General features: G+C 42.3%; 1 protein-coding gene across 1 annotated transcript in view; it reads left to right on the top strand.

The window, feature by feature from the left end:
• The first annotated feature begins 2,702 nt into the window (after positions 1 to 2,702).
• The window catches only part of plxnc1 (plexin C1), a 35,920-nt gene continuing 12,087 nt past the window's right edge, over positions 2,703 to 26,535 (top strand). Inside the window, exons 1-19 of the mRNA XM_080022335.1 lie at positions 2,703 to 2,834; positions 5,149 to 5,283; positions 6,843 to 6,943; positions 7,127 to 7,229; positions 8,258 to 8,423; positions 9,902 to 10,007; positions 11,009 to 11,081; positions 13,093 to 13,134; positions 15,100 to 15,230; positions 16,036 to 16,212; positions 18,346 to 18,454; positions 19,345 to 19,515; positions 19,929 to 20,096; positions 20,465 to 20,564; positions 21,120 to 21,221; positions 21,548 to 21,651; positions 25,254 to 25,295; positions 25,461 to 25,582; positions 26,076 to 26,274. Coding sequence (XP_079878461.1) covers positions 2,757 to 2,834; positions 5,149 to 5,283; positions 6,843 to 6,943; positions 7,127 to 7,229; positions 8,258 to 8,423; positions 9,902 to 10,007; positions 11,009 to 11,081; positions 13,093 to 13,134; positions 15,100 to 15,230; positions 16,036 to 16,212; positions 18,346 to 18,454; positions 19,345 to 19,515; positions 19,929 to 20,096; positions 20,465 to 20,564; positions 21,120 to 21,221; positions 21,548 to 21,651; positions 25,254 to 25,295; positions 25,461 to 25,582; positions 26,076 to 26,274 — 2,229 coding nt within the window. The 5' untranslated portion in view covers positions 2,703 to 2,756. The remainder of the gene's footprint in view (positions 2,835 to 5,148; positions 5,284 to 6,842; positions 6,944 to 7,126; positions 7,230 to 8,257; positions 8,424 to 9,901; positions 10,008 to 11,008; positions 11,082 to 13,092; positions 13,135 to 15,099; positions 15,231 to 16,035; positions 16,213 to 18,345; positions 18,455 to 19,344; positions 19,516 to 19,928; positions 20,097 to 20,464; positions 20,565 to 21,119; positions 21,222 to 21,547; positions 21,652 to 25,253; positions 25,296 to 25,460; positions 25,583 to 26,075; positions 26,275 to 26,535) is intronic.

Raw genomic sequence — 26,535 nt, 5'->3', positions numbered from 1 at the left:
TGTCAGGCGTTTATATTTGGAATATACTGTATGCATATACTGCACCATACCATTGCACACATCTTCCTTATTCTGCCAACTGTGTTTGTAATTCCTGAATTCTCTGATTGAACCCTGCTTCATCCATGCATATCTTTCTATTCTTATTACGTTTCTTTCCTTTTAATCTTTATTCTTCTTTGAACATTTGTGTTGGCACCTGCACCAAGAGGACTTCCCTGCACTTCATGGCCAGTGGTGCTGTAATGAGTAAATAAATAGCTTGTTATTCTTCTCACAAAACCCCAAATTGTCTTTATCATTGCATGTGTTTTATATGTTTTTGTTTTTGTTTTTACCCTGTTTTGTATGTGCATTCTACAGTCGTTGCGAGACGTCTACAGTTTTGATTGATTGTCTATTTTGGTGAAGGTCAAAGGTCGAAGCTGGTCTTTTCCTTTTTATACAATGGTATGAGCTTGATTTGCGTGCGCAATATTTTGAGATAAAGCTTAATTTGTTGAATTAAGTCAAATGCCTTTTCCCTGAATTCATGCGGTCAGGAGTGACTGAATGGACATTCACGCGATGCAAGGCTCCAAACTTCCAAATGACTGGAAAAGAATGGAGTCACAAACTGAAAATGAATCCTGATGACTGAATTGACGTCAAATGCAGAAAAAAAATAAACGAATAAGTAAATAAAAATAAAAAACATGACAGGTCAGGGTATTTCTGAACTAAATGAATCCTGTCACAACTCCGTTCACGACTCAGAGCGGGACCGACTCAACGTCTCTCCAAGAACCGAATCTGGGGGAGAAAAAAAACCGTGTCTGCAGCTTCCGGGTCGCGAACGAAACCAACGACTCTCCCCCGATTCCTGCGTCGCCGCCCAGACCCGTGCGCATTTTACGCGCGGCTCTCCAGTGCGCCGCGCACCGTCCGCAGAGAGCGGACCGCGCTGCACCATGAGGCTTTCTCTGCTCCGGCTCCTCCTGGCTTTCTGGGGCGGGTCGGGGTTGGAGCGGGTCCGGGTTCGGGGGCAGGAGGACTTCTTCACCGCCGACACAGTGATCCGAGACTTCGCCGTCGCCACCAACTCGGTCTACGTGGTCACCGAAGACCGGCTGCACCAGCTGGGTCTCGGCTTGACCCCGCTCCACACCCTGTTCCAGAAAGGGTACCAGGGTCCCAGTTGTCCCAAGCCGCGCGCCGTGCGCTTCTGGAGAGGGTCTCCTCCTCCTCCTCCCCCATCTCCCGAACCGGGCGACTGGAACGCCACGTTCAGCGTCAACACGTTTGTGCCGTTCCCCGAGAACCGCACCCTGGTCACCTGCGGGGTCATCACCGGCGGGGTCCTCACCGGCGGGGTCATCCCGTGCGGCTACTGCGAGCTGCTGGACCTGCGCGACATCTCCCGGATGCTCCACTGGGAGGATGTGGAGGTGGACACGGCCTCCCCGGTCTCCAGGGGCAGCCCGCAGTCCCTGGGGTTCCCGGTGCGTGTGGAGGGTCAGACCTACATCCTGTCCACGGTGGACACGCAAGGGTTACCCCCACGCGGCAGCCTGCTTCTCCTCAACACGAATGACGCGCAGCACGGGCGGATCTTCTCCTCTCTGGACCAGGGGCCCGACGGGGAGGTCAGTGTCTGTGGCAAGAAGCGGATCCGGTTCGTGGACGGATTCCAGGTCGGTGCGACCATCTACATCATCTCCGACCTGAGGTCCGACTCCAAGGTCCGGCTGCTGTGGCTGGAGGCCAGAGGCGGCAAAGCCAAGATCTGCAAGTCCCTGCGGGGCGCCACGCTCCGCGGCTGCGGAGGTGGCCCTGGCGCCGCTACGAGCCTGGTGTCCTCCTCGGTCATCCCCCTCGGTCCGCCGGTGCTCTGGGCCGGGGTGTTCGCCTGTGGAGACCAGAACCAGACGCGGCTCGCCGTGTTCGACGTCAGTCCTCCGGCCGCGGTGCAGGGCTACGTGGACCCCGACTTCAACATCAATCAATCGGTGGCCTAATATTTTTACACGTTTTAATTTATCTAATAATAATAATAATAATAATAATAATCACAATAATAATCACAATAATAACGATCATCATAATAACAATTATTATAACATTATTATTATTATTATTATTATTATTATTATTATTATTATTATTATTATTATTATTATTATTATTACTATTAATCCAATGTGCATATGCATTTTATTTTATGTATGCTATTTATCAATATTTGAATTTATTATTTTATTTACATCTTGTATGTGAATTATATCTATGTGCAAAATTGCACAATTTCCTATTTTTGACATTTTACTTTATTGTTCATGGCCAATCTCTTCTATTTTTTACTTGTTTTTTTAGGTTTATTGCATATTGCCAATTTATTTTCAATTTTTATTCACACTTTATTAATATATTGAGTTTTGTTTTGATGTGAGCTGCTGTTACACCTTACATCTTTATTCATCCATCACACACCCATCCATCATCCATCCTTCATCCTTCATCCTTCATCCATCCATCATCAATTCATCATCCATAGAGCATCCATCCATCCATCCATCCATCCATCCATCTATCAATCCATCTATCAATCCATCCATCCATCTATCAATCCATCCATTCATCTATCAATCCATCCATCTATCCATCCATTCATCTATCAATCCATCCATCTATCCATCCAGGTAGACAAAGATTGTCCGGAGGTGCATTCGGAACCAGTGGTGTTGCATCCGACTTGGGTTCTGTCGGAGCAGAGCTTCATGACGTCGGTGCTGGCAGTGAGGCTGAAGACCTGGGTGGTGTTCTTCATTGGGACTGGAGACGGACAAGTCATCAAGGTCCCCGCCCATTCATTCACCCATCCATTTAGTCATCCATTCATTCACCCATACATTCATTCATTAATCCATTCATTCACCCATACATTCATTCATCAATCCATTCATTCATCCATTCATTCCCCCATACATACATTCAATCATCCATACATTCACTCATTCATGCATCCATTCACCCATACAATAATTCATCCATCCATTCATTCACCCATACATTCATCCATCCACCCATACATTCATTCACCCATTCATTCACACATCCATTCATTCATTCACCCATACAGTCATTCACCCATACATGCATCCATTAATTCACCTATACATTCATCCATCCATTCATTCATCCATTCATTCACCAACCCATTCACCCATACATTCATTCATGCATCCATTCATTCACCCATACATTCATCCATCCATCCATTCATTCTCCAATCTATTAATTCATTCACCCATAGATTAATTCACCCATACATTAATTCACCCACTCATTCATCCATCAATCCATTCATTCACCAATCCATTCATTAATTCACCCATCCATTCACTGACCCACCCATCAATTCATCCATTCATTCACCCATACATTCATTCATTCATGCATCCATTAATTCACCCATCCATTCATCCATCAAGTCACTTGTGTGAATAGTCACTAGATGAATAGTGGAGGATAAGTTTACTGTGGTTCACTCTTCATGTTGACTAACTCACCACTCTGCTGCTGCTGCTTCCATTCGGTCCAGTGGGGCAACCGTGCGAGCCTTTCAAAAACATGTTACCAACAACCTACTGTTGTTTTTCAGGGTTTTCCACCTCTTTGGGCAACATGCTGATGTAAGACCAGAAACAGGAAGTTAGGGACTAGAACTAGGAAGTGAAGAAAAAACACCCATATCCAAATATATATGGCTGTTTTTATATAAATATATAAAATGTGAAATAAAAAACTTGAAAAGCCAAATATACAAAGAAAACGGTCAAATAAAAAACGTCAATATCCGAATAAAAGAATAGCCAAATATAACAAGAATATATCAAAATAAAAGATATAGATTATTATTACTTATATGTACAGTATATTAATAAATCTATCTCTCCATCTCTCTTCATCTCTCAAATCTCCCTATCTCTCTATATCTATCTCTCTTTTTATCTATTTATATATATTTCCATCCATCTATCTCTCAAAATTTCTATCTATCTATGTTCATCTTTGTCTATCTCTCCATCTCGCTCTAATCTCTGTATATATATATATAATTCTGTCCCTCTCTTTCTGTTTTCATCTTTGCATCCATCTATCCGTCGGCCCCTCCGTCTCTTATTTTGATATCTCTCTCTCTCTCTCTCTCTCTCTCTCGCTCTCACTGTTTCTCTTTCTTTATATTCTTTATATTCAACTCTCCATATGCAGTATCTCTGTTCGGCTTTATATACATTTATCTGTGTATGTGTGTGTACGTGTGTGCATGCGTGTGTGTGCGCGTGCGTACATGCGTGTGTGTGTGTGTGTGTGTGTGTGTGTTTTTAGTGCAACCCATTAGTTAAGCCATCACCGCCTGCGCTGCATCCGGCCAGTTGCACCACTTCCACGAAAACCAAACGCCTCACGCACTGTTATCGGCGTTTCTAAGATAAGAGCGAAGATCAACCTTTTTAATCCCTGTGGGGAAGCCGAGCACAGGGCGGAGAAGCAAAACAAAATAGAATCAAATTAAATCAAATAAAAATAAGACATGATCACATCCTAACATGGAGTAACACTGTACCAGCTCAGCTGGCCACTGTGGACTCTGACCCTCCATAGGAGTGAATGGACGTCCGTTTGTCACATTGGGTGTAAAGCGGGCTCGAAACAGGATTGAAATCGTCTTTAGAGGAGCCGACCTTTAATGTTCCCCGTTGTGAGGCGTAGTAGTACAAATCCAACAGGTTGTCAAGGTTAAAAGTGTTGGAAGTTCCGTGGTTAATACCTAGCCGCAGTCATGTTTGGGTCGGAAATGCATCCTCATTGCATTATGAAGATCGGAGGGTTTTTAAAGGCCACATTGCATCTCTGACAGGGAGTCACTGCTACGCTCTAAAAAAATGTCACTCTCACAGTGATGGATGGCGATCGGGGCTAATGTGTCTCTCCTCTAGAGACTTTACTTTAAGTGCTGGTTGTTGTTGTTTTTTTTCGTTATTGTTTTGGTGGGAAAGTTTTATTCATACATTTTCAGTTTGCACAAAAAACAAAAACAAAAGACACTTCCGAAGTGTCAGTGTTTGTATAACAAAAGCCATTGTTGTTGTTTCTTCTCCATCTCAGCTTGCCATGGACAAGAACTTCCGGACCAGATGTCCCGAAGCTCTCTACAAGGCCAACGATGACCGTTTGCTGTTTTCCAAAATGTACCTGGACCCAGTGGATAGTAAACATGTGTTTGCTGCCATTAGTAACCAGGTTGGTTGCTACAGGTGTAATGTATATACAGTAGAACATGTATGTATATATAACATGAGTATTTGGAACAGTGGCGTTCCATAAATGGTGTAAAGTGCCCTCTAGGTTGCCCGTACAAAAGAGAGAATGGTGTGAAGTCCCTCTAGAGTGCCCCTGCGATAGAGAAAACATTAAGTCCCCCATAGTTTCCCCTGCAGTAGAGAAAATTGTGTAAAATCCCTCTAGAATGCCCTTATGATAAAGAACACGGTGTAAAGTGCCCTCTAGGTTGCCCATACGGTATAGAAAGTGGTGTAAAGTCCTTCTAGGTTGCCCCTACGATAGAGAAAACATTAAGCTCCGCCTAGTGGCCCTACAGTAGAGAAAATTCTGTACAATCCCTCTAGAGTGCACTTATGATAGAGCAAATGGTGTAAAGTGCCTAGATTGCCCCTACGCTATAGAAAACATTATAAAGTCAAGTCAAGTCAAGTCACACTTAATTTATAAAGCGCATTTCGTACCAGGGCAACACAATGCGCTTTACAAAGAAATACAGTCAAAGAAAATATATAAAATGTCTGCGCAATCATAAGAACAGTCAGTGCGGAATAAACAGATCTCACAGCATACAGAGCACACCCACAAATCTCATAGAGAACACACACACACACACACGCACACACATACAGCGAGGCGTTCAAAAGACGTGAATTCTCAGAGGAGGATTTCCTTGCAAGTATAGATATCAGAGAAGACAGCAGCTGTTCCACCGCCTCTCTTATCAGCTCTAGCGGTCTGGATGAATTTGAAATTAGGAGGTGATGTCTCAATGAGTGCAACTGTGCCATTTCCATCCAGCCAGGTCTCAGTCAGTAGAGAGAAATCCAAGTTATGGTTACTTATAAGCTCATGAACTCAAAACGACCTATTCATTAGCGACCTGACGTTTCATGAAGCCATTTCTATTGTTTTGGGTGCATAGGTTTGTGGAGGACTGATAGTTAAGGTCAAAACCGACAGTAAATTGCTTCGATTCCTGTACGTTACAGGGAAGTAACGTGATTTCGGTCTACGGTTTATAATTACAGGAATTTGTAAAGCAGAGTGACAGTCATTAATGTCAGTAGAGTGGATCGGACTCTGTTGAGTAGTGAACAGAGGATTTTAACGTGAGTTCCATGTTCATGGCGAGGAGACGTGAACCATGAAAGATTGGACGTCTGAAGGCGTTTGGACGGTTTAAGAAGGTTCCAAAGTTGTCCACAAACTGTATGTTGAGGGAGCAGCAGTATCCCCCTAGGTTGCCCTACTGTAGAGACTGTAGTGTCAAGTCCCTCTAGAGTGCCCCTACGATAGAGAAAACTTTATAAATGTCCCTCTATGCTTCAAACCCGTAGATGTATCCTGATCTAGATTGCAGGAAATGGTGTTTCAGGTGTCCAAAATAATTAACATTTCTTCTGCTCCGCCTCCATCTGTGCAAAGTGTCCTTTTTCAGATTTTTGCCCCAGCCACAAAATGCTCTGTGTGCAGCAGTGGTTTGGAACCGGACTGTATGTGTCTTTGTGTGTTTCCAGCTGAGGCGTGTACCCGTAGCCCAGTGTGAAAAACACCTTGGTCAGGAGCACTGTTGGGCTGCCATGGACCCTTACTGCGGCTGGTGTCCATCTTTGAAAAGGTCAGCCATGATGACTCTCCACCGGTGTCTCTTATTTAGACTGGACACTACCAGATAATGTTAAGGTTATATCTTCCACTTCCTGCTGTCATATATTGATCCCGTTCAGGGTTAAAGGCACACACCAAGTACCTGTTCATGTCTGTCTGTATATCTGTCTGTCCGTCCTATTTGTGCTCCTAGTTGCTCCTTTGAGGACGTGTGTCCAGGTCTGTGGCTGTCTGTCCCTGAGGACCTCAGCCAGAGGGACGTGGTGTCCCACGTCCTGGAGGAGAACCACAGGAAGGTAAGGAGCAACGGCAGTTCCACACCTTTCAGACTGATTATGTTATAGTGCCAAAAATGTTCAATATTTTAATTAATTTGGGGGTTTATTGTATATTGTGACATTTTATTGTTTCTTTTAGGATAATTTGCCTTGTTTTTAGGTTTATTGTTGTGGTAGTTCTGTCTACCACACGCCACCCAAGTGGCGTTTTCAGGGCCCTCCAGCACAGAGACACAGACGACGATGGGTTGTAGACATGAGTTTATTGTAGAGAGAAGGCTAGGTGTAATCAGCCAGAAGCAGATGGAACCTTGCCATGACAGGGCTCCTATCCTGAGTTTGTGTGAAGATGGGGGTTTTAACCTGCTGCTCATTAGCCCAACCAATGAGCAACAGATATGCAGCCACCCTGACCCAATCACCCAGATCCAGGTCAGGTGTGGCTGCTCAAACCATCCCGTCTCCACATCACAATTGTATATTAGGACATTGTTATTGTGTTTTTTGTCCTGTTTTTCAGGTTTATTGTATATAGTGACATTTTTATTGTTTATTTTAGGATTATTTGGCTTGTTTATAGGTTGATTGTATATTGTGACATTTTTATTGTTTATTTTTTTGGATTATTTGTCTTGTTTTTAGATTTATTGTATAGTGTACAGTATAGTTTCTTCTTGTTAATTGCTGGCATTACTGTTTATTGCCATTTTTTCTTGTTTCTTGTTTATTTATTTGGGGATTATTTTTGTTCTTATTTATTTTTCTTGTTTGTTGTTGTTTCTTATATTTATTTTATTTTTATTGCATTATGTTTGTTCTTGTATATTTTCCTTGTTATTGCTAATGTTGTTGTATACACTTTGTTGTATCTTGCCAACTGTTTTTATATTTAACCTCCTTTAATATGTATCAGGCCTCTTATCAGGAGAAATGTTAGGTCATATATCCTATCTTCATGAATCTATACTACAAAATAATGTCAATAACTACTTTTTTCAATTTATCACTTAGAGCTTATATTTATAGTTTTCCTGTTGATTCCCCAGCTCAATCTGACGGTTTGGACTCACATGAGAGCCGGAGGAACTGGAAAACTGTCCAACTTCTCCTGCCACTTCTCCTCAGGCGGGAAGGAGCTGTGTGGAGCAGATCTGGAAGAACGTTACCCACAATGCACCTGCACCTTCAGTAGCAGCAGGCTTCCTGTCGAGGGTCAGTGAAGCTCTGTAGTCGTCCCAAAGAAAAGAACCTGAAACGTGAACGTTCCAGAGAACGTCAGAGCAGAAGCGTCTGTTATATACTGTATGTACTAATATAGAGTACCAGTCAAAAGTCTGGACACCTACTAGAGGTAACTCCAGTAGAGGTATCACCTCCTGTAGAGGTATCACCTCCAGCAGAGGTATCCCCTCCTGTAGAGGTATCCCCTCCTGTAGAGGTATGCCTGCCAGTAGAGGTTTCACCTCCTGTAGAGGTATCCCCTCCAGTAGAGGTATCCCCTCCTGTAGAGGTATGCCTGCCAGTAGAGGTTTCACCTCCTGTAGAGGTATCCCCTCCAGTAGAGGTAGAAGTCTGGACACCTACTCATTCAAGGATTTACATTTTTTTTTTACTATTTTCTACATTGTAGGATAATAGTAAAGACATCAAAAGGATTTAATAGTTGAGTAACCAAAAAAGTATTTTATTGACGATTTGATTTGATGACGGTTGATGTTGAGATGTGTCCGTCACTTGAACTCCGTGAAGCATTTATTTGGGCTGTGACCTGGGGTGACTCCTGTAGAGGTATCACCTCCAGTAGAGGTATCCCTTCCAGCAGAGGTATCCCCTCCAGTAGAGGTATCCCCTCCTGTAGAGGTATCCCCTCCAGTAGAGGTATCACCTCCTGTAGAGGTATCCCTTCCAGCAGAGGTATCCCCTCCAGTAGAGGTATCCCCTCCTGTAGAGGTATCCCTTCCAGTAGAGGTATCCCCTCCAGTAGAGGTATCCCCTCCTGTAGAGGTATCCCCTCCAGTAGAGGTATCACCTCCTGTAGAGGTATCCCTTCCAGCAGAGGTATCCCCTCCAGTAGAGGTATCCCCTCCTGTAGAGGTATCCCTTCCAGTAGAGGTATCACCTCCTGTAGAGGTATCCCCTCCAGCAGAGGTATCCCCTCCTGTAGAGGTATGCCTGCCAGTAGAGGTATCCCCTCCTGTAGAGGTATCCCTTCCAGTAGAGGTATCACCTCCTGTAGAGGTATCCCCTCCAGCGGAGGTATCCCCTCCAGCAGAGGTATCCCCTCCTGTAGAGGTATCACCTCCTGTAGAGGTATCCCCTCCAGTAGAGGTATCCCCTCCTGTAGAGGTATCCCTTGCGGCGCTCATCCTCCTGAGAGACAGGTTCATCATGGCGCTCCTTGGTTTGTGCGATTGCACTTGAATAAAGTTCTTTAAAGTAATATGGACGGCTGCAGTACAGACAAAATCATGAACAGGAATTATTCCTGTAGACCAACCCTACCTTATATCATACCTATCTATCTGACTGTCCGTGTGTCTGTCTATCTGTCTATCTGCCTATCTGTCTGTCCGTCTTCATATCTATCTACATCTCTCTCTTTCTCTCTCTTCCATCTCAGTCGGTTTGTAGTAACTGATTCGCCCTTTGAACGGCTGAACCGTCGTCGTATTATTTGTTTAAATCCACAGGCCTGAATGTGAAGGTGTTGATCAGGGTGGAGGGAGGGAAACTGGAGGATGAAGTGACTCTGGTGGAGGAGGTGAAACTGACCGACTGCTCTGCCGTCACGGCGCCGTGAGTTTGGACACAGGTTCCAGCGAGAATTTCTTGCATAATCAAATGCGTTGCTCTTCGAACGCTGGAGAATGGACCCCATAATGATTGACACACGTCCTCCACTCTATCTCCACACTACCACCACCTCTAACTCCATACCTCCACACAAACTCCACTTTACCTCTACACTACCTTTACTCTACCTCCATACCACTACACAGACTCTATTCTACCTCTACTCTACCTCCACATGGCCTCCACTCTATCTTTACTCTACCTCCACCCAGTCTGCGTACCGTACCTATACTCTACCTCCACTCCACCTCTACTCTACCTCCACATTACCTCCACCCTACCTCTAAACTACCTCCACTCTCCCTCCACCCAGTCTACTCTCCTTCTACTCTGCCTCTGCTTCTACTCTACCTCTATTCTGGCTCAATCTCCACTCGACCTCCACCTATCTACCTCTACTTCCACTCTACCTTTACTCCACCTACTTCTCTTCCTGTGCTCTTCCTCATCTCTGGTCTCCCTCGCTCTACCACTACTTCAACTCTACCTCTACTGTACTCTACATTTACTCCACCGCTACTCTACTCTACCTACATGTACTTTACATCCCTCGTTTCTACCTCTTCTCTGCTTCTACGGTACCTCTACACCACCTCTACTCCTACTCTACTTCTGCTCTACCTACCGCTGCTCTACCTCTTCTCTTCTACTTTGTTCTACCTCTGCTGTACTCTACCTTTACACTGCCTCTGCTCTAGCTCTACTCTACCTCCCTCTATCCCACCTGTACTCTGCTCTACTCTACCACTACTCTACCTCCCTCAACTCTGTAGTGAACTGATTCCACGAAAGGATTTGATTTGTTTGTAAAATATTGCTGTAAAGATGAAATACCATATATGTTGTCCATTATCTGACGTGTATCTGTTTGTGTTCTTCAGTATGTGACGCTGATGATTGATTATTGCAGCTGTGTATCTTAAAGATGTCTGTTCTCTGCTCAGCTGTGGCCAGTGCATCGCAGCCGGGTGTGGATGGCGCAACAACTCCTGCTCATGGGCTCAGGCAGGTGGGAAGGTAAGAGCTCTACTCTAGATAGATAGAAAGACAAAAGGATGGATAGACAGACAGATGGATAGATAGGAGAAACAAGTGGATGGATGGATGGATGGATGGATGAATGGGTGGGTGGATGGATGGATGGATGGGTTGATGGGTGGATGGATGATGGATGGATGGGTGGATGGATGATGGATGGATGGGTGGATGGATGATGGATGGATGGGTGGATGGATGATGGATGGATGGGTGGAATCTTGAGGATGTTCTTTCTCTTCCTGTGGCTGAGCACATGGCACCACAGCTTCATGGAAGTTTGTGCGTGTCGATGTTTGGAACATGTAGAACTTGTCTTTTTGGGGGCTGCTTGCTGTTGTGGGTGGATACCTACCTGCTGGCGTCGGGGGGATGGACTAACATCCGGGTGCCCCCTCTTGGAGTAGTGATCGGTTGTTTATAGAATCAAACATGGTAAAATAGTTCTCCCAAGAGGGGGGTTGGTGGCGGTTCTGTATAACCAAAAACTGTGCTCTGGTCATCCTACAGGTCGTCCACAGGACAGAGTTATTGCAGCAGTTGTTGATGATTTGAGAGTGAATAAAGAGTTGCATTGCAGGTTGAGAACTTCAACTCCACTTGCAGACTAACTCCGTCCTAGATGCAATGGAACAAGTACTCTGTGTTGTCTGCCCAGCACGCTGACAACACAGGTTTAAAAAAAATACAAATAATAATAACTTCACTTTTTCACAAATTGGGAACCCACCGAAGGCCCTGGCCGACGTTTACGAAGAAGCTTGGTTTCCACGTACTGTACTACATCCTGTTTCATACTAGAACTCAAAACAGCAACAGCAAGAGCGGCTCTGTGTGAGGCCCCTGAAGCAAGAAACATCACTTTGAAGAACAATGAAATATCTATTATAGTAGTAGTAGTATGGAATATATAGTGGATGTATAGTAGTGGTATAGAATATAGCAGATGTATAGTAGTAGTATAGAATATATAGTAGTAGAATAGAATATATAGTAGATGTATAGTAGTAGTATAGAATATATAGTAGTAGAATAGAATATATAGTAGATGTATAGTAGTAGTATAGAATATAGCAGATGTATAGTAGTAGTATAGAATATATAGTAGATGTATAGTAGTAGTGTAGAATATAGCAGATGTATAGTAGCAGTATAGAATATATAGTAGATGTATAGTAGTAGAATAGAATATACTGCACAGTAGATGTGTAGTAGTAGTATAGAATATAGCAGATGTATAGTAGTAGTATAGAATATATAGTAGATGCATAGTCGTAGAATAGAATATATAGTAGATGTATAGTAGTAGTATAGAATATATAGTAGGATAGAATATAGTAGATGTATAGTAGTAGTATAGAATATAGTAGACATATAGAAGTAGTAGTATAGAATATATATTAGATGTATTGTAGTAGTATAGCGTATAGTAGATGTATAGTAGTAGTATAGCATATATAGTAGATGTATTGTAGACGTATAGCGTATAGTCGTAGTATAGATTATATAGTAGATGTATAGCAGTAGTACAGAATATAGTAGATGTATAGTAGAAGTATATACTATAGTAGATGTATAGTAGTAGTAAAGAATATATAGCAGATGTATAGTAGTAGTATAGAATATATAGTAGACATACATACTTAAATGTATATTTTGATTATGGAGTGACACATTTTTCTTGTTTATTTTTTGGCCAATTATACAGTATTTTATTACTTTTGAGTGTCTTTTGTATACATTTTACAAATATATATACTTACTTATATTATTTTGTATATATATATATATACGTGTGTGTGTGTGTGTATATACAGTGTAGATAAATAGAGAAAGATACTTTATAGAAATTGCAGTCGGTATATATACTGTATACTGTACTTCCGCTCGTCTGTCATGTCCGTCCCTTCTGTCCTGTCTGTCCTGTTGTCATGGTACCAAATATAAAGTGACTCTTCTCTTTTAACTTGTGTTTCTGTTTATGTTTTCCCAGAATGCACTTTGTCCGACGCATGAGACAGAAACTGACATTTTGGTAGGTGTCGTCGTCTGTGGTGCTTCCTGCCTGTGTGTGTGTGTGTGTGTTTGTGTGTGTGTGTGTGTGTGTGTGTGTGTGTGTGTGTGTGTGTGTGTGTGTGTATGTGTGTGTTATGTATTATATTTCAAATGAGGGAATTAGTACAAAGTTTGTCAGTCCCTGGGTGATATTGACTTGTGCAAATATTTATATATTGATATTTACATACGGTATATATTAATATTAATCATATAATGTAGTTATTACATGATATTAAATATAAAATACAAGTGTAGGAATTTATGGCTTTTTCAATAACTTTATCACAGTACTAGTCTGGAGGGCCTAAAAGAGTTAAAATGTGTTAAATCCAGTATTGGGCCTTCTACATATCAATATTAGAAGAATATTAAATAATTATGTAATAATTTCTTAAAAATGTATAAATAATATTTAATAATATTTTACAATAATCAAAATAATAAATATAATAACATATTGGATTATTTTGTTAAGTAATAATAATACAATTATGATATCATTCAATATTTTTATTGTTAATTGTTTATTTTTAGGTTTATTTTGCTGGATTATTGTTCGGTTAGGTCATTTGTAAATATCTAAATAGTCTTAAATCAAAATGTAAGACTTTAATTAAGACCTGAGTTCATAGAATCTTCCTGTTGATAACCACTTTCTGCCTAATACTTACGACTCTGCAGATAACATATAGAACTTGCCTAAAGTACTTTGAGTAAGACCAAAAATCGGACTGAAATGTCCTTCAATTTTGCCTTAATAAGGTCTTAAAGGCAAGATAAAATTAAAAATATATATGAGAAGGCAAAAATTGAAAACAGGAAGGAATAAAACAAACAAAAAAAAGGAAAAACCAACCAGCCGTTTTACATATTTTAATCTTTTATTGTACTACAGCATGTTTATGTTTCAAAAGCCATCCCCAATCTGCACGATGTTGAGTCACCCTGACAGATGTGAATTTTGACACTTTGCCAATTTTAACATTTCAACACGCTATTCTCAGTCTAACAACGTCCCTGGAGCAGGATGTCAGAAGTTGCACATTTGGGAAATACATTTCAATCTGCCTATGAAGTTCAGAAAACTGTATTACTTTACCGCAACGCTCCTTAAAGACAATATTTTACTATATCCCAATAGTAGTACAATGAAAATACTGCTTTAAGACGACATTCAACTATATTGCAATATTACGATAACCAAAATACTGCCTTAAAGACAAAAATTAGCTTCAGTGCAATAATCATAATACTGCCTTGAAGACAACCTCAAACATATTGCAAGATTAAGATAACCAAAATATATTACAATAACCAAATCCAAAACCAAGCAATACAGCTTTAAAGGCAACATATGGCCTTTAACTATATCTCAATCTAACAATAACCAAGATACAGCCATATCACATTGTTACGATGACCCAAATATGTTATGATAACCAACATACAGCTTTAAAGACAATATTTAACCATATTGCAATATTACAATCACCAAAATAGAGCTTGAAAGCCATACATATACATATATCATAACATTTTACCAAATCGCAATATTACAATAACGCAAATATATTATGATAAACAAAGTACAGCATCAAACACAAGATTTAACTATATGGCAATATTACGATAACCAAAATCAATATTGCAATGTAACGAGAACCACAATCTCGTAGCAATAACCAAGATACAGCCATATTGCAATATTACAATAACCAAAATCAGCCATAAATACAAGATTTAACTATATTGCGATATTACGATAACCAACATCCCAGCCAATATCTAGGTTCATATCACAATATCCTTGTTATTCCTATATATCGTTCTTCCCTATGTGACCCTGTGATGGACTGGCATCCCATATATTCCAGCACAATATTTGCTTATTTGCTAATCAGGGTGTAATATATTATCCATGTAAGTATTCTCTGCTCCCCAGCCGGAGATATTCAACGTCACTCCGAACGTCGTGTCCTTCTACGGCAAAAACCACGTCCTGCTGGCGGGCCGGAACCTCCGTTTGGCCACCGGGGTTCGGATCAAGCGCGACGGCGACTGCAGCTACAAAGAGTGGGTCTATTTTTTTTTTGGGCACGTGGGCGCCCTTCTCAGGTGGTGATGCAACTTTTCTCAAATTGTCCTAATTATTCCCACCTGACGTGTGTTGGCGTCTGTGACGATGTTTCAACAACGTCAAATCCGTCACATTTCATACACAAGGGCAATTCAAAGTGCTTCACAGGAGGCATAAAATACATTGTACACGAGCAAAAAATAATTAAAGCATAGAAATAAAAAGGCACAAGGCATAATAATAAAATCACAGACAACCTACACCCACTTTGATCATCAGAACTCCACTTTATATACCATATATATTAGGAATGCACCGATTGTGAAATTCCGGGCCGATAATGACAGATTGGCCGATACCCAAGTTTTTTCCGAGTTCCCCTGAACGCAGCATCACTTCCCGCTAGGAGCGCTGCAGAGAGCCGTGTCGGTGTCTTATAAATGCCATCGCGGATGGCTAAAATAAATAAAAAATGAAAAATACGTTGCCTAATATACTTTTGCGGCTGTTGATATGCCTGGGCGGCCCCGCCCAAGTAAAGCCTATGTGTGGGAAACATCGGCAACTGCCATCGGTGGATGTTGCCTTATTTGCCGATAGGCCGATGCCGATCAACAAGGAGAATATCGGCCGATACTGATGTACGGCCGATAAATTGGTGCATCCCTAGTATTTATAAAAACAAATACATATATAATTGAATCAATTTGAGTTTCTTGTTATTTATTTGTTGCTTGAATAAAAATTATAATCGTGATAACAATGCTGATATTGGATAATAATGTATCCCTCTCTCGCCAGGTCCCCCGTATGGAACAACACGGGACACAATTTGACCTTCCACGTCCCCGGAGGTGACAAGGGCGCGGTCAAGCTCTGCCTGGTCGTCCCCGGAGGCGGTTGCCACGGCACCGCCTCCATCGCCCTCCGCTCGTCACCGAGCTGTCGCCTCCTCACGCCCCCCACCACCTGGTTCGGGTAGGAACCTGAATCAATACATTTTGTGATATTTTGCAACGTTTATGATGTCTCAAAACGTTTACGTTGTGAGTGTTTGATGATGTTTCGGAATGTTTTACAACCTCGCGATTGCTGCAACGTTTTACGACGTTGGCGACGGTAGGATTTTTTTTTACAACATTTACAACAACGCAATGTTTTACGACCTTCACAATGTTTTAAGACGTTGACGGGGGTAGGATTTTTTTTACGATATTTACATCATTACAATGTTTTACGACCTTCACAATGTTTTAAGACGTTGACAGCTGTAGGATTTTTTTAAGACATTTAAAACGTTAGGATGTTTTACGACATTGACAACGGAAGGATTTTTCACAACATTTATGACATTGCAATTTTTTACGACCTTCACAATGTTTTATGACGTTGACGGCGGTAGAATTTTTTTTACGACATTTACATCATTACAATGTTTTACGACCTTCACAATGTTTTAAGATGTTGACAGCTGTAGGATTTTTTTAAGACATTTAAAACTTTAGGATGTTTTACGACATTGACAACGGAAGGATTTTTCACAACATTTATGACATTGCAATTTTTTACGACCTTCACAATGTTTTAAGACGTTGACGGTAGTAGGATTTTTTTATGACATTTAAAACCTTAGGATGTTTTACGACATTGACAACGGAAGGATTTTTCACAACATTTATGACATTGCAATTTTTTACGACCTTCACAATGTTTTAAGACGTTGACGGCGGTAGAATTTTTTTTACGACATTTACATCATTACAATGTTTTATGACCTTCACAATGTTTTAAGACGTTGACGGTAGTAGGATTTTTTTATGACATTTAAAACCTTAGGATGTTTTACGACATTGACAACGGTAGGATTTTTTACAACATTTACGACATTACAATGTTTAATGACCTTAACAATGTTTTACAACGCTGACGGCGGTAGTATTTATTTTACGACATTTACAATGCTTCAATGTTTAATGACCTTAACAATGTATTACGACTTTGATGATGGTAGTAAATTTTTTACGATATTACGAAATTTGTCAAATTTTTATTTTTATGAAAAAAAAAGTAGTAAATCTAGTTTAATCTGATGTAGTTTAATAAAGTGTAATCAAGTCTAGTTTAATGTCTTCTACAATGCTTCATGGTAAATATTATTTGAATGTGTTTGTACTTAACACTATTAATACTATATTGCATCGAATTATGCTCTATATTTAACAATCCCGCCCCGATATATGTAGAGAACAACGTTTCTATTCCACGTTATTAATATTGCATTGAATTATGTTCTTTAAGTATCTAGCCCGCAGATATGCCACAATAGGTATTCCATTCCATGTAGGGTGGGTCAGGTTCTTAGCTTCTGCTTTCGCTTAGAGGGATTTGAATTGACTTCCCTCTTCTGCCACAAGATTTGCAACTTCCTCCTTCATTTGGCAACAGGAAATGAAACCTCTGCAACTTTTTCATGTTGACCAGACACTTTTAAAGTCTGATGCTCAGTTTTTCTGGCTCTTGTGTCACAAGATCCGCATTGCATTGTCAGTTCCAGTGGAGCAGCAGCTCTGTGTTCACACAAACAAGTTTCACTCTGAGAGTGACAACTATTAGGAGTGATGAAAGCTTTGACTCCTTTTTTAAAATTTGGTTCTTGGCGTGTCACTCAGTAAAGAGTTGTTTGAGTGGTGCGAATCTGGGTTGGCCTCGTTCGGTCGGTGCAGCGCACGGGGGAGGACTTGAGGGAGGACTTCCTGAACCATGAACGTTCAGCCCCGAGTCGTGAATGGAATTCTCACAGAAATCAATTAATTCTCTCAAAATTATTTATTTGGGTGGGATGCAAAGTGCAAATCAGTCACATTGAATATGAGTTATGACAAATGCATTGGCCTTTTTGTCCTTGGACATCTATCTATCTCCATCCATCCATCCACCCACTGTCCTAAATACCACTATACCCAACGGTGTACTTTATTTTGCATCATGGTGTATGAATTATGTTTAAATTCTTCTCCTCCGACTGGTCCACATCGTGGGTCCTGCTCTCCTCTAATTGGCTGCTGCTGTGTGCTCCCCGCCTCTGATTGGTCCACGCTGCGGGTCCTGCAGTGGGGGGAGAACGATCCGGGTCTCGGGATCCAATCTGAAGTTTGCGGAAGGATTCGTCCACAACCACTTGCCGCAGAATATCAGCCTCCCACTGAACTGCAGCGCAGAGGTGGGATTCTAACACATACTTGGGAAAGACAACGTCGTAAAGACATGTGGCGTACTACGTACTACACGGTTGTACTACCGTGTGGCGTGCTTTAGTATGTGAGTCTTCCCGGAGATACTTTATACATCCTCAAACAGCCGTTCCACTTGGACACTGCACAGAAGCTTTTACCGGCATCAGTACCGACATTAACCGTTGCCCGGTTGCCCAGTTGCCCCGGGCAACCAGATTTGGGCCATTGTCGTCGATCTTGCGCGTTCTGGTTGCACGGTGTCAGCCACTTTTCCTAAAAAATGTATGTGCGGTACATTTTGTTTAATAAAAATGATTATTATTATTATTTTTTTATTTTTATTTTTTTTTATATTATTCTTATTATTATTGCTCTTGTTTTTTACATAATTATAATGATTTCAATTTCATATTATAATGAGTATTTTAATAAATTTTAATTGTAATTAATTATTAATTAATAATAATGAATTGATAATTAATTTAATAAATTTTGATTGTATTTTATTTGAATACATATATTTTTATTGGGATAGGAATCTCAATGTCATTTTATTATTATTATTATTATTATTATTATTAATAATAATAATAATAATAATAATAATAATAATAATAATAATAAATAGTAAATAAATCACTTTCATCACTGTTAGCAGTAGTAATTGTGCAGGGCCTGAAAATCAGCTGATGGTAACGACTTCTAAAAGTTAGTTTGGTTAGTGTTTACATACTATGATATTTACCATACGTAGTACGTCATCCTGTTGCTTTTTATGTACTATATGATGCATACTGTGGTTCCAGGCACACTAAACATGTTCTTATAATAATACAGAATTTTTCTTACTAAATAGTTAACGTAATATTCTCGGCAGGTTCTGTACTACCGTACGCCCCCGGCGGGCCACACCCATGGGACGTTCACCTCGGAGGTTTCCCTGCGAGTGGCCAACCAGACGCTGCCCTGCCAGAGCGGCCTGCGCTACCTCCCCAACCCAAAATTCACCAGCTTCATCGTCACCAGCCCTGGACAGGTCAACATACAGGTTCGCCAAAGGCAAAACCATGATAATAATAATAACAATGGATTACATTTATCTACATACCCCAAGCACTTCAAAAACTTTTACTCTTAAAAATACTATTACATTTCAAAAACAAAAATAATAGGCAACGATACAAAGATAATTGCCAAACAAAAAAGTAATAAAAAATAGCCAATTATAAAGTAAGAATAGCTACTCCACCTCTACTCTACTTCTACTCCACCTTTACTCTACCTCTACTCTACTTGTACTCTCCCTTTACTCTACCTCTACTCTACATCTTGCTCAAATGTGTTTGTTTGGTTGACACTCTCCATTGCGTATGCATTTTCTGCTGTTGTTTAACTGTTTGTTTTTTCTTTCCATTTTTAAATTGCCCCCATATGTCGGCTGTGATTTCTTGGTGTTTTCAGAAAGAGGCAGACGACCTGGACATTAAAATTTCGGAGCTGGAGATTTTTGCCTGTCAGGGCAACGCCAAGTACAAGTGCATCTTGGACCCCTTAAAGAACAGAAGTGGAAGCAACTACATCACCTGCGACATCCAGAACGATCCCAACATTAAGGTCAATTCCATGCAGGTAAAACCTGGACCAAAATAAATTGGCTTGGTGTGCCGCAGGGCTCGATTCTGGAGTCCCTAAAAGAATCTTGAATCACAGAAAACACATACGTACCTTAAAGCACCTGGTGGCCTGCGGGTCAGGTCCACTAGGAGGTCACTCCGAGCTCCCTCAGATTATATTATATTAAATATGAATATTATTATTAATCGGGTTCCAGCCCTTTGAGGACAAGAACATATGTATAGCACGATCATATACCATCACAGTTTCCAGGAAATCAATCAATCAATGAATACAATCAGCCCGCTTTGTACGGTCGATCAGTGAAATTGATCGGTTGCTACGCCAAAGTCCTAGGAACGCCTTGTGCTGTTGTTTTTCAGATAACGTTTGGGGACGTGACGGAGACGCTCACTCCAGGTCTGTCCTCACTGTTCCTGGTCGGGGTTCTGGTCATGCTGCTCATCCCCTTCATCGTGCTCGGTACGTTAGGTCCTCAATGTGTTTTATTAGTGAGTAGCCGTTGTAAAAAGCAAAAATAATCTTGTTCTGTTTAGTCGGCCAAATACTTTATGTACATATAATATTTTATGACAAGTATTATAATTATTTTCATATGCAAGGAATCTGTTGAAGTAAACATTGGTGCATTGCTAAATTTACAATTGGTATAAAAAAATGGACAAAAACAAACACAGACAAATATACAAAGAAAATCATCAAATATAGAAATAAAATAGCCAAATAAGTGTACAGCCAGCTGGTCATTATTGCAAAATAACTCCCTTTCATACAACACCTGAGCACCCTGTTGGGGATTATTTCCCGATAATGACCGGCTGGCTACACATTTATTTGGCTTATTTTCCTTGTTTATTTGGAGATTTGCATATTTTGCAAACCTAGCTTTAACCTAGCAATGACCCTGTTTATAACCAGTCTCTGTTAAATAATAATAGAAAAAAAATAAAACAAATCCTAGTTCAACAAAACAAATGTCCTTGTGGTTGAGATGAGCACTTTGTTGCGTTGTTTCAGCCGTGGTGTGCATCTACCGCTACAAGCAGAGGAAGCTGACGGAGGAGATGAACAAGTGCATGGAGGACCTGGAGATGGACGTCAGGAACCGCATCCGACAGGGTGAGGCAGCATTAGCATGGAAATAGTCAAAACCAAAACCATGACCATAGTCAAAAGCATAACCATGACCATAGTCAAAGTCATAACCATAACAACGATAAAAAATAAACCGTATGTAACCATATCACCATATAACCAACCATAAAAATAAATCAAATGTAAACATTCAACAACAATAAGCAAAAAAAATAAACCATAAAAATAAACAATATATTGTATCTTATACTTAAAACTGAAAGACAATACAAATTAAAGCACAAAATAAACACAAAGGCATTATAATAAGAGATTTAACAACATAGGGTGGATGTAAATGTCCTGCTCAGGCTTTGTGGACCTGCAGACGGAGAAGATGGAACTGATGGAGAACGTGGGGGCCATCCCCTTCCTGGACTACAAGCACTTTGCCTCCAGGATCTTCTTCCCAGAGGTACAGCCGGAAACCTCCAGGAATGAAACAAACATACCTGTGTGTCCATATATACCTGTATATCCGTATATACCTGTATGTCCGTATATACCTATATATCCTTTTGTATCCGTATATGCCTGTATGTCCCTATATACCTGTATGTTCGTATATACTTGTATATCCATATGTACGGTATGTCCATATATACCTGTATATCAGTATACAACTGTATATCCGTATATAACTGTATAAAGGTATATACCTGTATATATGGTGTGTCCATATATACCTGTGTGTCCGTATATACACTGGTATATCAGTATATACCGGTATATACTGATATACCGGTATGTCCGTATATACCGTTATGTCTTTATATATCAGTATGTCCATATATACCGGTATGTACATAGGTACCAGTATGTCCGTATATATTGGTATGTCCATATACACCGGTATGTCGGTATATACCAGTACAGTATGTCCGTATATACCGGTATGTCCGTATATACCAATATGTCTGTATATACCGGTACGTCGGTATTTCTTTAAATACCGGTATATCCGTATATACCGGTATGTCGCTTTGTCAGTATATACCAGTATGTCCGTATATACCGGTATGTCAGTATATACCGCTATGTCCGTATATACCGGCATGTCAGTATATACCGATCCGCACATTGGTGTCCTTCATGCAGAGGAGCCACTGCAGCAGGGCATGGTCCGAACAGAGGGTGAAAGGGTGCCCCTGGAGGTAGTAGCGGAGGGTGTTGACCACCCACTTGATGGCTAAGCACTCCTCCACTGTGCTGTATTTGGTCTCCCGGTCCGCAAGTTTCCTGCTTATGTAGAGGACCAGGCGGTCAACCCCCTCCACCTGCTGGCACAACACTGCCCCGGTCCTTTGTCCGATGTGTCGGTCTGGAGACAAAAAGGGCGAGTAATGTCAGGTGTATGCAATTCTGGCGGCCCACAGAGGGCTATCTCAGTCCTCTCAAACGTTCGCTGACACTGCGCGGTCCACTGGACCGGTTCTGAGGCACTCTTTAGACTTAAATTGGTTAGAGGAGTGGTCAACTCTGAGAACTCTGGAATGAACCTCCGGAAGTAATCGGAGAACCGCTTTACCTTCTTTTTAAACTTGGGTCTCGTGATGGCTGCAATCGCCGCAGTCTTATCCACTTGGGGCCGCACCAGCCCCCCACCCAAGTGGTACCCCAGATACCATACATCCTTTTTCACAAAGGTGCACTTCTAAGGGTTGGCGGTAAGCCCCGCCAGCCTCAGGGACTCGAGTACTGCCCCCACTCGCAACATGTGCCACTCCCAGCTGTCGCTATGAATGATTACATCGTCTAAGTAGGTGGCGCGTATGCCCCGAACAACCCAAACGGAAGCGTAATGAATTGGTTCAACCCCCCGCAGAGTGGAGAAGGACGATTTTTCCCTGGACTCTGTAGACAAGGAAATCTGCCAGTAGCCCTTGGTTAGATACAGTGTCGTAAAAATTGAGCCATGCCCAACCAGTCAGGTAGCTCATCAACCCAGGGCATTGGGAACGCGTCAAATTTTGACACCCTGTTCACCGTCCGGTAGTCTAAACAAAACTGGACTGTCTCATCTGGCTTGTTAACTAGCCAGATGGGGCCACAACAGTCACTAGTAGACTCCTCTATTACCCCCATTTCCAGCATGGCCTTCAATTCTACCTGCACAATTTTGCGATTGTGCTCGGCCAGTCGAGACAGGCAGGTGCGTATTTTCACCCCCAGGGTTGTCTCTACATGGTGGTGTATGAGAGAAGCGCATATAAGAGAATGCATATATACTCAAATTCTCACGTGACTGGTGGCCCAGTTTGTGGAGTTTTGCTCGCAGGTCCAGAACATACTGAATTATCTTCTTGCTAGGCCCTTCCTCCCAGTTTTCCTGAATAAAGTCCGGCACCACCCGGGGTCTCCCCTTCCAAAGAGGAGTTCAAAGGGAGAGAATCCCGTGGAGGCCTGGGGAAGCTCCCGTACAGCAAGCAACTTGGGGTCCACCCATTTATCCCAATTACGGCTTCGTGCACAAACTTACGAACCATGTTCTTCAGCGGCTTATTGAACCGCTCCACCAGGCCGTTGGTCTGGAGGTGGTACACACTGGTCCGGATTGAGCGGACGCCCAATAGTTCATGGCTTGGTTGGTCAGGATTTCTTTCAGAATCCAGACCTAGGAGATGACCTGGAACAGCGCTTGTGCAAAGGCACTGCTTCGGGGTATCGTGTTGTGTAGTCCTGTTAGACCGCAAAGCGCGCCATTATCCTCTGCAGCATGTTTTCCTGTCCGAGGTGACCGGCCATCGGGCTGCCGCGAGCCGCCTAGAAAATAATTGCCCGGCAGCTTTTCGATAAGAACAACTGGGACAGCTCCTCTCCTGTCTGGGTTTTGCAGCTCACCGGATATAACCTGTCCTTAATCATCGAAAAGCACAGGTGCGGCGCCTGGGCACACTGCCACCCCATCAATCCTCTCTACCCATTCCAACGCGACGCGCAGAGTGTCGTGTTTGAGGGGAAGTCCCCTTCAGGAAAGCAAAATGGGGCCAGGGGAAGCCCTTGGGGGGGCTCCACTTTCCCCGCCCCCTCGGCCACCTCCGCTGTATCTCTACAGTCCCCGGGCGCCGCGCAGCACTCCCATGTCCCTACCGGCCGCGAACGCACCGCCCCTGCTTCCTGCATCAGCACTCCAAACCCAGGCCAATCGATGCCTAATAACAGGGAACTTTAAAGATGGGCTCAGACTTGGATTTCTCCGGAGTGCTCCCGCGCATTCCCTGCCGTGGCTCCCCTCACTGTAGGACAAACAGACATATAAAAACCCTTCCCAGCTGCTGTAATTGGCCAGTCAGCCCAATTGGCCACAGTTGGCACCGAGGCAGAGAGCCTCAGTCGAACACGCCCCGAGTTGCCAGATCCGTATATACCGGTATGTCTGTATATACTTGTATATCCGTATATACCGGTATGTCCATATATACCGGTATGTCCATATAAACCTGTATATCCATTGTGGTGTGGCGATGGTGTGGTTTTAGCAGCCCCACTTGACCTGGTTCTAGGTGATTGGGGCCCAGGATCAGTGTGTTTGTACACCTGTTGCTGGCTGATTGGTCTAACGGGCAAAAGGTAAGGTAAAACAGGTAACAGGAAAAACATACTCAGTAGAGGAGCCCTTGTCGTGACATGCTGTTCATCTGCTCCTGGGCTTATTCCTACTAGTCCACTCTACAATAAACTGGTGTGTCTACAACCCCGTCGCCTGTGTCTTTGTGCTGGAGGTCCCTGAAAATGCCACTTGGATGGCGTATGGAAGGCAAAACTGTATGTATGGTTTGTCAGTATATACCGGTATGTCAGGATATACCAGTATGTCTGTATGCAGTATACTGGTATATCCGTATATACCGGTATGTTCGGTATATACCACTATGTTCAGTATACACAATTATGTCCGCATATACGGTATGTCCTTATATACCGGTATATCCGTATATACCAGTATGTTTGGTATATACTTGTGTTCCAGTATATCCGCACATTTGCTGTGTCTACCTGCTCCTCTTTTCTTTCCAGGGTGGGAATGTAATGATGTCCTGTATCCAAGACCTGGGCCAGGTGAGAGAACCTTTACCAAACCTTTCTCTTCATCTCCTGTATTCATTGTGTTGTGCTATACAGTTAAAGTGTATTATTATCATTATTATTATTATTATTATTAATAATAATAATAATAACAATAATAATAATAATAATAATAATAATACTCTCTGGGCTCCGCAGGTGGAGAAGGTGGAGCAGGACGAGGGCTGCAGCGCCCTCTCCGGGCTCATCCGGGAGAAGGTCTTCCTCACCTCGCTGGTCCATGCTCTGGAGCAACAGAAGAGCTTCACCATCAAGGACAAGTGAGTCTCTGCCTACACCAGGTGAAGCTCCGCTGCTTCTACCGCTTCTCTGGGTGTGTGAGCAGGTGTGATTGGTCGATAGTGGCGAGTTTGTCATACGTAGGGAGAAGGTTTTGTTCCAGGTGAGTAGTTCGCTGTGTGATTACGTTGCGGTGGATTATTTTTCTCAGTGGAAGTTAAGAAGCTCTCCAGTCACCGAGCCTGTATGTATACTAGTTATAAAACTAGTCATACTAGTCTTAAAATCACAACAAATCTGTATTGTTTTATTTAGTAAGAAGCCGTGTCATAAGCAGGATAACGTAGACCTAGGTGGTCAATATCGCAAAATAATCCCCTACAAGGTGATACGAGACCAGATAACCCTGTCGGGGGTTATTCTGCTATGATGACCGCCTTGGCGTCCGTTATCCCAATACGCCGAATTGCATAATAAACAGTATCGAGGTGTTCATGTTTTGCACATTTTGTGTACCTGCGTGTGTTGTGTCAGGTGCGTGGTGGCCTCGCTGCTCACGGTTGTCCTGCAGAGGGATCTGTCCTTCCTGACGGAGGTGATGGAGGAGCTGCTTGAGGACCTGATGGAGGCCACCCGCAGCTCGCAACCCAAACTGATGCTGAGAAGAACGGAGTCCATAGTAGAGAAACTACTGAGCAACTGGATGAGCATCTGTCTGTACGGCTTCCTGAGGGTATCTATCTATCTATCTATCTATCTATCTATCTATCTATCTATCTATCTATCTATCTATCTATCTATCTATCTATCTATCAACCCTGGATCTCATCCACCCCCGGCGTCTTCCCTCTGCGTAGCTTCCTGACTACCTCATTGACCTCCACCAAGTAGAGGGGTTCTGGGTTCTGATCCCCCAGACGGGGGATCATCCCGGCCTCCTCCACCAGGGTGCGTATCAGTCGGGTTTAGGAGTTCCGCAAAGTGTTCCTTCCAC

Source organism: Zeus faber (genome assembly GCF_960531495.2).
Source record: "Zeus faber genome assembly, chromosome: 21".
NCBI classification, from domain to species: Eukaryota; Metazoa; Chordata; class Actinopteri; order Zeiformes; family Zeidae; genus Zeus; species Zeus faber.
Note: the sequence above shows the minus strand (reverse complement) of the source record. Positions and strands in the feature narration are given on the sequence as shown.